The sequence below is a fragment of the Etheostoma spectabile genome, chromosome 22, assembly GCF_008692095.1.
Source record: "Etheostoma spectabile isolate EspeVRDwgs_2016 chromosome 22, UIUC_Espe_1.0, whole genome shotgun sequence".
NCBI lineage: Eukaryota > Metazoa > Chordata > Actinopteri > Perciformes > Percidae > Etheostoma > Etheostoma spectabile.
The window spans coordinates 21,258,156-21,270,290 of NC_045754.1; the positions used below are offsets into that span (position 1 = coordinate 21,258,156).

General features: G+C 42.1%; 1 protein-coding gene across 1 annotated transcript in view; it reads left to right on the plus strand.

The window, feature by feature from the left end:
* LOC116672026 (partitioning defective 3 homolog) overlaps positions 1–12,135 on the plus strand; it is a 398,621-nt gene that overhangs the window by 114,546 nt on the left and 271,940 nt on the right. The window contains 1 exon segment of the mRNA XM_032503572.1: positions 8,455–8,629. Within this exon segment, the coding sequence (XP_032359463.1) occupies positions 8,455–8,629 (175 nt within the window).

A 12,135-nucleotide genomic window follows, 5' to 3' on the forward strand; every position in this document is an offset into this window, starting at 1 on the left:
ATCGGGTCTGGCCTTGTTAAAGGTATGAAATATCTGATTTCCATCTGCTTTGACTACAGAGGATGTATGGCCTTGTCAAGGATACGGCCCTCCCTCTCTGTCTGCTCCACTCCACTTTCTGCTCCTCATTCCCTCCATCTCTTTCCACCAGGGAGGCCTGAAATGTTTGAAGCTTTCCCTTTTTTCTTTTAGCCCTCACTCTCTCTCTGTGCCGAGGTCCCTGGATGTGGAGTTTTTAATTACTCTCTCCTGGCTTTGTGCATAACCAATGAAAGATTGAAGGGCATTTCCCTCTGAAAGGCACTGTTAGAATATGGGTTTTTCTAATATAGCTTTGGGAGAGGAATACTAATACACAAACTGTGACTTTTTCTGCTTGTGTGCGTATATCTGCAGTTTGAGTGTGTATGCCCTCACATCCTCATCTCTTTTTGCGAGTGCGGCCCCTAGACAGACTGTCTGGCTGTTGTTTTGCATGTGAATCAGGGCCGAGGAGGAATGGCATTATTAGATTGGGTGTGCAGAGTAGTGGGGCTGGGCTGGATGAAGACTAGGGGAGCCGACAGGTTCATTGCATTGATTAGATTTCTTTAAGACCAGTTTGAGGGGGCAACACCTGAAGGTGCCACCAGCAACTCTGTTTAGACAGCAACATGTTAGGGTACGGAAATCAATAGAGGATAGCCTAAAAAACAATTACATAACTAAGAAAATCTTAGACTACATTCGGTGTGATTTCAAAGTAGACAACTAAAATGAAATGAATACATTTCTGTACACCTAGCGTGGAATAGGGTAATTATTATGATTACGTTTAAAAATGCAGACGCGTTGATGGAACAAGTTCAGCATTATTTCTTGTCTGTGCAGTGTTAATTAGTGTCAGGTGATTGATGGTAATTTAGCCCATCGAGGTCATAAGATGCTCATCATTTTTCCCGCTTACTTATGGACACCCACCCTAATTGCTTTCTTGAATATGTCATCATTTTCCCCTCCCTTGCTCCCTCCTCTCCCATCTCTTCCTTCACTCGTAAGTTGCAGACAGCGAACGTCTTTTGTGTGCCTTTAAAAAAAAGTCTTATTTATTTCCCCGGGCTCAATAGTGTTGAATTGTACATATGACCAAGGGTTATAAGGTATTAATATACACGGGAGAACGCGGCGGGGGCGTAGTAGGAATTTTCCCTTCTGTCAGCACTGCGTAGGTAGCTCTTACACAGGGCGCCCTATTATGTGTGAATTCATTTCCCCAAACACAGGAGGAAAACTTCAAAGGCAGGGACGAGAACTTGGCCGAGTGGATTTGAAAGGGATGAGTCTCTAATCTGGTTAAACTTTGCTTGCTCTGTATATTTCTCACTGCCTCTCTGCCCATTCTTTCTTTAACACCCCTCCCACCTTGTTTTTTTCTTCTTCATCTTCCAGCAGTGAATCTATCTTATGAGCTGCTTTGCCTTAAAAAAGTGAAATAAATGATGACTTAATGTTTTAGCGAGAACAGCAGCGTAAACCAATCTCAGGACTTGCGTTTGCTTGTTTGGGGATTATATTTCTTTAAGCCTGTCATCTTCTCTCCATCTGCTCTCCTGCGTATAAACTCCCCCCCCCCCCTTCTTCCCTCTCCGCACCGCCTTCCTCCACTGCCCTCGCACACCATCACTGTTATGAACGGGAGGATGTATTCCATGTGTCTCAGCATCGTTACGCATTACATTTTCTCTGCAGTGTGTGTCATCATTTCAGGTCTTCCCTTAGCAAGCCTTCAGGGCGCTCTTCCCTTGCATCAACCCCATGTGACAGCACCTGAAATATGCATATGCTTCTGAGGCGCCGCGGGGTGCCATTGGAGTTATTTGGAATGCTAGTGATGGCAGGCCAGAGTGCTCGAGACCTATTCTTTGAATATTTGATGGTCTTAATGAGCAAGGAAAATACAGGACTAAGCACTTTGTTGGTTTGCTCGACTCGTGTGAGAAATAATGGACGGGGAGGAACGTATGAAATATTGAAAACTGTGATAACACTACTTTATTGGAGGAGGAAGCTTGCTCTATTGTGATGTTGCCTAAGGTCATGAAAAAGTTGCAAGTAAAGGTCATATTCTCTTTGAGGGATATGAGAAGACCCTGTACTGTCATTGCAGTTAAGAGTGTCATGTCCAACCCGTTCTCACTCCCAACTCGTAAAATGGCGAGTGGTCAGTGGCTCTCTGCGTCAGATACAACGCAATAAGCACATTTCAGCATGAAATTTCAGTATAAAAGCCCAAAATTCCCCATAGGGAAGTTGGTTTTGGTTGGTGGATAGGTCAAATAACACAGGACATTCACCCCTGCGTGTCACTTTTCCTAAACCCAGCTGACGCTTTCTTATTTTTCCGCGTGTCACCTAAACACCTTTATAAGCCCACCCACGATCTTTTCCTATACCTTACTGCGTCAAAAGTGACACCAATAGTCCAAACAAAGCATGCTTCAATAAATCGTTAAAGGAGACTTTTAGCTGCAGTAACAATGCCAAAGGCCCGTGACCAAGTGTCCATATTTTACACGATGGGAGTTAGAATGCGTTAAATGTCATATCTGGGGTCTGTTTGCATACGGATAGACATTTAAAAACAATCTCACTTTTTGATGGATGCTTAAAGGATCCGTGACAGATAGATGGAGAGTGTTGAAGGGGACGTATGGATGGATGGACGGAATGGAAAGAAGGGTGGTGTGTGGATGACAAATAGTAGCTCAAGGCTATTACTCAACAGAGTTCTTGGAGTTTCTGGTGTAGTGGCTTTCACAGTTTCCACCGCTACTGTCCCTGTAATAACTTTGTGCCCCTGGTGCCCTTGCAATAAAATGTGATAAATGATAGGGAAGAGGAGATGAAACCTGGACTGTTTGTGTGTGTGAGTTTATGTGTGTGTTTGCATTTTCTAGCAGAGGCAGGGTATATGTGAAAGTTATCTCAGTGAGTTAGTCAGTGCATACCTTTAACTATGATGATAAAGTGTGACAGACAAATGAATACAATTGGATCTAGCATCCAAGGGGTGACTTTTTGTGCAGCCATAAATATTCACAGCAGGATGTAGTCTGGCGCGACTTTGGATGTGCTCCTTAATTGAAGGTGTGGATTGAGCGCACAGGTTTCCTGTGGGTTGACTCATGTCAGCCTTACCTTCCACTCGGCTGTGAAACGGCTGTCGTGGCAGATACGGATTAACGTCAGTGCGTCGCGGGGCAGGTATTACATGTCTCGGGTGGCACTGCCAGCGATGCCCTGTGACTACTAATAACCTCTGTTGTCTTGTGTCTCTGGACTGTGGCTAGGGGGATGGCTGTTTAGTCAGTCCCTCCAGGATTTCACAGCCTTTTTTAGATTGTTGCGGCCCAAAATGGCTGATTTTGCGGGAGCTTTTGTAAAAAATGTCAATAAAAGTTGAAATGTTTTTGGTATTTGTGTTGCAATTATGTTGCAAGAGACAGTGAAAACTGCAAAAAAAAAATTGCGATTTTTATTTTTTTATACCATTTTAAAAATAAAATGGAAACTTGTTTTAGGGAGAATAAAACTTCTCTGGGCTGAGTTTTCCTTGTAACCCCACCGAAAAGGCTCAGGATGTTGCAAATGTTGGTTTAATATGAAAATGGCTGGTGGATTTAAGATAAAAAAAATATATTTATTGATGAATCAAATGTGAACATATGTGTCAGTGGCCTGTTGAGCTTTACATTGTTAGTTCATTTCCTATCCTGGCCTGGGGCACACATTTACGGAAGAGGATTAGGGCCACTGGTGAGAAATGTATTGGGGTTATTTGAGTATTTGAAGACTTTATTCTCAGAATTCTGACTTTAAACTCAGAATTCTGACTTTATTCTCAAAATTCTGACTTTAAATAAATAAAGTCAGAACTCAAAGTACTTAATGGAGTTTAACTTACTATCGCACTTACAATAATGAGTGTAGCTGTCCTTAATTTAGGTCGTTGTGTCGTCTCATCTTTGTTTTCTTTTGCATCCAACGTGTGTGTTTATGTGTGTGTGTGTGTGTGTGTGTGTGTGTGCAAGTCAGTCGCGGGGGGAACTGAGCAGCAGCCCCGCGCGCTGCAGAGAGCCAACAGGAAACAGCAGCCGTTTTTAGCAACTTTAGAGTGAAAAAAACGTTACAGCGTACAATGATGTTAAAATGTTCACAGGTTGGCAGGACAGTCTTTTGTTGTACGTTTTGTTGGTAAATGTGAGCTGTTCGAGTCACACACGTCTCGTCTAGATATCAGAAACAAGGAAATTAATTTTGCAACGTACGTGTGACGTCAACCCGTTCTCACTCCCGCTTGGTCAGTGGCTCCCAGAGTCACATGCTGGCGCAAAGTCTGGCACATGGGACTGCAGGGATTGGTTAAATTTGCGGTCAACTCTGGTTATTGGTCAGATCTGTGGTAAAGTTGTGGGGATGGGTCAAACTTTTGAGTCGCCCCGAAATTCGCGGTGATTGGTTGAATTTGTGTGAATTGTAGCAAACACGAAGAGAGAAAAGAGATGGCGAGAGGTTGTCAAAACAGCTCCTCATCCCCTCTTCAGCTGCTTCCTTTCCATCTCCCTTCTACTCCACCCTTACTGCCAAAAGCCGGAAGGAGATCAAAGGGGGCCGACATGAAAGGCATCGCTGAGATTCTGTTTTTCGGTGCCCTATCTCCCTGCTCTCTCTGTTACAGACATGGAAATACTGAATCCAAATACAGCTTTTACCTAGGCTGCTGAGAATGCCAGGCCTCATCTGACTTTTCTCTCTCTTTTTCTTTTGCTTCTTCTCCTCCGCCTCGTCTCACCCCTTCATCATCATGTCTCTCCATCCTGTGCTCTCTCCAGCAGCCCTCAGGCTTCCAGGTAGATAGCGGCTGATTGGCAACTGCTGTGACAGTCAGTGGAACCGGCTAAGAGTGGATGACTGTCAGCCTTGCTCCAGGGGCTTAAGGCAGCAGCAGTGTTGTAACTCCCTGCTGGAGAGAGAGAGAGAAAGAGAGAGAGACAGAGTGAGAAAGAGAGAGACAGGCCCATGAAATATAACTCAGTTCTTTTTTTTTCCCTCGCTTCTCTCAACTGAAGCAGGTAGTAGCTAAATAGGTTTTTCAAATTGCTCAAGAGTTTATCCTGAGACTGGAAACTGGAACATTTCTAAAAAAACTCACATCATGTCATACGCTTTCCTCCTCTCCTTCCTCTTTTCCTACCTTTGGTTTTGATATAACTTTGTGTTGTATTGTAGTTTGTACCATGTTGTTATTTGGGGGGCTCTTCCAAATTCTCTTTAACATCCCTCTTCTCCATCCGCTCTGACTCCTCAGCCTCAACTGTTACGCCACTTGACAGTTAGCCGTGCCATTTCCCTTTTTGCATTTCTAAAGAAAAGTTTTTCCTCCTTTTTGAAAAACTTTTGAGCACAACTCAACGCAAAGCAGCCACAGGGGAAAGTGTGAGAATAAAAAATCAAAACACGAAATCGTCTCAGTTCTTAAGTGACTGTGACCAATTCCCAGACGGAAGGAAAGCGTTTGTGTAATGGTTTTTTTGCTGCTTGCAGCTTGAGCTCTGTCTCGTCAAAAGCAACAATTGCGTCAGTTTTCCCTCTGGCCAAGAGTGCCCCCTTCTCCACGGCACAGACAGAGGACAGGATGACGATGGAAAGAGCTTGGAGAGAGGCGAGGAATATGCTTTACAGTATGGCACACTCCTCAAATTCTGGCAGCCCATACCTCCTCCAAAGATACTCTGCAGATGTGTTTTGATTATAAGTGTGTATCTTTCATCCCTGTTTGTATGTTTTGCTCAAAGCACAAGTGGCTACAAGCAATGCTGGCCCATCTGGAAATGATAAGACCGTCATAACTGGACCTGGTAGATAAGCATAACTTTCGAATCTGAAAGCTAAGAAACTTTTGAAATTTGGTTTATAAAAGATACTCATGGTTGACTGGTGCTAATATGATATGCATCAGTGCTACAGACTTAAGATATTAAATGATTAAAGTATGGCAACACCTATAGCCATGCCTGCTGCCCACGTCTCTCTGATATGAGTTTAAAATAGTTTCCTAACATGTTTCAAATTAAACTGCACCATACTATTTAGTTGGTGATTAATTGAACATACATGTCATAAAAACCTTAGGTGAACAGATCGAGAACAAACAAAAAAGCAAAAAGCAAAGCATGAGTGTACGGCCTAGAAAGGAGAAATCCGCTTTCTGAACAGTGGGAACTTTTCATGTCTCTCTGGATTTAGGGGACGAATGAGCACTATTAAGAGCCCATGAATATTGAATGCAGGATGAATGCTAATGAATGAATGATAATGACATGGAGGGTGTGTGGATGAATTAAGCTGTACATGTCAGACACCCACAGAATGCTCTGTAGTGTCTGGTGAAAGGATGCAAGGCATAGCGAAGTGGACCTAATTAGAGGGATTTGGAATGTATTTAAAATGAATCATGTTTCGCCGCGACACCAACAACAGTATTCACCACTTCTCTAAATGGGCAGCTGGCAGGCAGAGGGCTTGTCAGGTTGCTACATACTCCCAGCAACATATGAATGGGAGGCCTGATTACTTTGTCACTAATGATTCATTGGCTCACACATGCACTCGGGCAGTCTAAATAACTGGGGACAACCCTTCTCTCTGTCCACAGCCGTCTAAGCATCTTCACATAGCCGTTACTTTCATCATTATCACAACCATTTTCAGTCAAAACATCTTTTTATCCAAAATAATCTCCACTTCCTGAAATAAGTGTTACCATCTTCTAAAGAAACCACATATGAAATTATAAGATATGAAAATAAGGCAGATTTCCCAATTTAAGCACAGTCGTTTCATGCCTCAACACGCATATTTACACATTTGCAGTATGCAAATCTACAGCAAATTACTCTTAAAACTGCCTGATTTTTAATATTAAGGCCTTCTTATTTTGTAGCACCAGATCTCTTTCCTCTCTGATTGCCTCTCTGGTCTACTGAGCAGATTTGTGACAAACCCTTACAACCTGAGGAATATAATTTCAAGATCAGAATGGAACGTGATTAGAGTGAAATGGGTAAAGCCTTCAGTAATAAAGTACGTCTCAGAGACACCATCGGGATGCGAGGAAACATCTTAAGGAAAAAAATGCAGTCTGCTTTAATTGTGCAAAGCCAGCGTGAGAGATGTCGCCGTGAATTACGGCAAGAGTAAACCACATGGGCATACTCACAGAATGGCATAAATTCCGACGCATACACACAAACACATACACATTTAGGCACCTTCCCCTGCATATGAATTAAATAAAAAAAAGAAGAGCAGGGGCTTCTAAACTTGTTTATATGCAGATTCCCCTGCATAAGGGTGATGAAAAACAGCAAATACATGGAAAAACACTTTGCTATTGTGCTATTTTTACCTCCTAAAAAACATGATGATACACAAGGATATATGGATACACAAAAGCTGTTTGCTCTCAACGGCTCTCAACGAAGAGGCACTAGACACCTTTGTTGGTTGCACCCTCCACGTCCATGGCCATCCATTACATTGATTTGCAGGTAGCACAAAGACATAAGGATCTGTAATAATGCATACTCTTGGAATGGAATAGGAGGTTAATCGTCTTGTGAGAGGTTTAGTAACAGGTTATGCTGGCAATGAAAACCAGTTGGCACTACAGGTTTTATGTTTTACAATATCTCTCTCTCTCTCTCTCTCTCTCTCTCTCTCTCGCGCTCTCTCTCTATATATATACATCTCAGTCCAGGAGCATACGTGTAAGCCTTGACTCGTATGCAGTCAAACAGCATTGGCCGATTTAATTGTCTTCATCCCGGTAAAAGACGAAACAGAGTCTTGTGTTTTTCTCATACCATAATCCAGTCTGCTGTCTCGCTCTTGCTCTCTTGTTAAGTGGGCAAGTTGGCTGTAGTGATGAGCCGTGTGTTAAACTCTGATAATTATGGGATGGGAAGGTCTCCTTATCTGGCCTAGGAAACATGGCAACATAACACCTTAGTGGGAATGCAAACCTGGCAACCTGGAACACCCCGCGCATCATGACTGCAAATGCTGCAAGATTAGACTATAGACAGACAGAGAGAGAGAGAGAGAGAGAGAGAGACAGACAGACAGACAGACAGACAGACAGACAGACAGACAGACAGACAGACAGACAGACAGACAGACAGACAGACAGACAGGGGTGGAGTGAGCATGAGCGAGAGAGTTGCTACAAGACTTCTTGGGTGATTTGAATGTAAAATTAAAAAAACATACACACTCTTATATATTGTGCAGTACATGTGCACCCATTCATTAAAAATTACTGCATTTGTAGGAACTGGTAACATATTCAGTTTTTATCCCGTCAAAACTTCAAAACTCTCATTTTAAAACATGTGTTTTTCCCTTTCCCTCCAGCTGGTAGCAGTATATGAAGAGCAGGATCCTCACAATGGAGGCGACGGTACCAGTGCCAGCTCCACCGGTACGCAGAGTCCCGAACCCTTCACCAGTGACATGAGTTCAGCATCGGCCTTTCAGCCCTATCAGCCCAACAGTGAGATCGAGGTCACCCCGTCCGCTCTGCGATCCAGTGAGTTCAATGATAAAATTATTATGAAATTACATCAACACTAACAGTTCATTACTGCGACCTTAAAATAAAGGTATCATTACATATGGTATTAAGGGAGCTGTACTCCAAATACTGAAATAATATGGGCTGTGATTGCCTCAACACAACTCCCACAGACTGCCCTAATTGTTTTTAAATACTAACGTTTCAGACATGGCCCTCGCCATCTGATACCACATACAAGGCTCTCACATTCTCACATGCACAAAAAGGCCTGTGCTGTTTATTTGGGCATTTCAGCCCCCAGAAGTAGCTACAGAGTGGGGCTCCTTGCTTTCATGCTGCTCTCCGGTACAGGCCCGGAGGAAGAGAGGCCTTGCCCAGACAGGCTCGGAGATAAAATTATAATCTTCTGGACTCTGCTTAGAAGTGGTGAATTTACAGCTCACAGCCAATATGGTATCTGGTAGGGGTGGGATTCTCTCTAGAATGATTCGATAATCAATACTGATAAGTTAATAATCAACTATTTCAAAAAATGTGTTGATTTGTATTGAAAAGTTACTGCCTCCAGTCATGTACAAATCAGAAAACAGAGTGACTGAAAGAGGATGGGATAATGGACAACTTTAGTTTAGGCAAGAGTGCAGAAAAAAACGACAAAAAAAGAGTTGTATATATATACACATGATCTAAAAGACATATACATAAAATAATCAGGCAAAATCAGGCTGTTCATCTACTTTATTTCATTACATCTGACCACCTTTCATGTTCTAAGAAGCCAATTCTCCACCTTTAAACATGACTCAGCCTCTGACATATAAGACTGCTGTGACTGAAGGTAAATGTCACAAGCATGTTTAAGGCTTTAGCATGGAATAAATACACTATAAAAACCTCAGTAGACAGAGAAATGTTATTAAAACTTGTGTGTGGCGAATACTGTATATGTCTAAATCTAACAAACTCAGATTTATATGTATATTTCTTTAAATTATGCATGGATATGTACATACAAAAATTGATGCATCAATAATCTGTTGCACGCATTAGAGCTCGGCAACCTTGGCTTGTTTACCATGTAATGTGAAGGAATCTGATAAAGCGTTTTATGACAATCTATATATGCAAAAGTAACAAATAATCCAATTCACTTGACCATGGAAGCTTACATCCAAAAGGTAAAAGTTACTACAGAAATATTTACACTTTAACAATAATGGTATGGAAACCAGAGAAGCGAAATTACATCATAATTATAATTTTATAATTTCACTAACCCTGGGTAAAGTTATTTTACTTTTTCTCCCAGGCTGTCATAATGTGGGATAAAAATAGGGATTCAAGGTTACACATACACGTGTGAGTCATGGGACTTTTCTGCGCTTCGCTTTGCTGGTACCTTGGCAGGGGGACTTGACTGAACCAATACAAAAATGCAACAAATGAAACTTCTACTCTACAACAAACTGGCCAGCGTCTGTTTTACCTGACATGCTTCAGGTGTATTGTGTACAGTCGAGTGTCTGTCAAGACTGCACAGTGTGTCCAGGGACTGGCGCAGTACTCACTTAGACGGACAGGTAGAAACCAACACGGAAGGAATTGAGACACAGTTGGATACTCAGTCATGCATGAGCAAGAGCACACATGCCAGAGCAAGGTGGACTTGCACACACTCACACACGGCACACAGCCAGGAAATGGCACACAAGTCAGTGACTCAGATGTTGCTCGTGTCCACATATTCACGTCCCATGAAGTGGAACCAGTGAGCTGATGCAGGGCTGTCTTAAACGAACATCTGAGACATTCAAACCTGCCTGTTAGACTGTGTCAATTTATGGAAATTGTTCCAGAGAATGAATCAATATGAAAGTCAGCCAGTTGCACGGAGTGAGAGGCAGGTTTGTTTGAAGCTATCTGACCTACAGGACATTTGGAGCATTGACTTGGTTTCTGGGAGATATTTTGGCATCTTTAATCACTCACACAGACAAAGAAGGTGCAGTATAAAATTGTTCATTTGTGATAGAGGGATGACTAAAAACACCATCCTTTCAATGAAAATAAAATAAATTTAACACTGTGCCGAAAGCCTCTGCCCTGTTAAAGTGACCTTGAATCCCTGGCTCAATCCTTTTACTCCTCCTATAGCAAATATTTGGGGTGGCAGTAGCTCAGTCCATAGGGAGTTGGGTTGGGAACCGGAGGGTCACTGGTTCAAGTCCCCGTGTAGACCAAAAAGAAGGGAGTGTGGATTGGTGGCTGGAGAGATGCCACTTCACCTCCTGTTTCAGCTGGCAGCCCACTCACTCTGACATCTCTCCATTAGTGCATGTATAGATCCTGAGCAGTGTGTGTGTAGATCAGGACTGTGTGTGGTAACAAAGTGTGGACACAGAGTGGGAATTGTAATTTCCCCATTGGGGATTAATGAACAGATTAAAATTAAAATTAATTACAAATTGTGTAGCAAAAAAAAATAAAAAGATCCATCACTTTGTCCATTTCTGAATTTATTTTGTGTGTCTTATACTCAGTCAATATACAATGAGCTAGAGAAGCCATCCATTTTATAGCGCATTATTGTTTGGGTTTATTATTTATGGTTACTTAAGCTGAGCAAGTAAACATCTATTAGTGTTCAATGTGCCATATGTGGGTCCATGGTGGAGTGTGGCAAGTGCATTTATTGATACCCTCCTTCACCCTCCAAATCTTTGAATATGACTTCATACCGAGGTAGTTCATAGTGAAGGGGGAGTAGGGATCATTTTAGGAAATTGGTGAATTTAGGGTGTTTAATTAATAAAGTAATTAAAGAAAAGTTTAATAATAGTTTGATAATGTATTTAGCTCATATTGTGATTTGAGCGTTTTTATAGTGGCAAGCATGGCATGATATCCACTCACACAAACATACTTCTAAGCCTGTCCATTGCATGTGAATTGTACATTCAACATTTTGCATTCAAGACATATAATGAAGAAATTGCCATGAAACTGATTGCGTCCTACACACTATATTGATGGGTATTTCTAAATTTAGATTTTTTTTAGTGGTAATAACGAAGATAGAAGGTAGTTAGGAAAGAGACAGGGGCTGGACACACAGCTGATCAGACAAGTAAGGCCTATACAATGTTTTGTTATGTGGTAGTTTAGGTAGCGTAGGGCTGTATTACCAACAAGTGAGATTGCATTGTTTACAGGATACGGTTGTTCCTTGGAGACTGTGAATAATGGACTCTGGCTCTCTCCCACTTACAAGTTTCTAATTCAACTCTACTTCACTCCAAAAGTACCTCAGAAGTTGTGTATGTGTTTAGTGAATAATAATTTTGCGCAATGGAGAGACAGCTGGACAAAACAGACAGACTGACTGGCAACACATACTGAGGCAAATGAACAAGACAGACATGTGATGGTCCCTCCAGAGATGCAGATGAGCAAATTACTGGCAGCGATATTGCATATCAGACATCAAAGTGTTGCAGCAGTGCCCTCGGCAGCTGTGC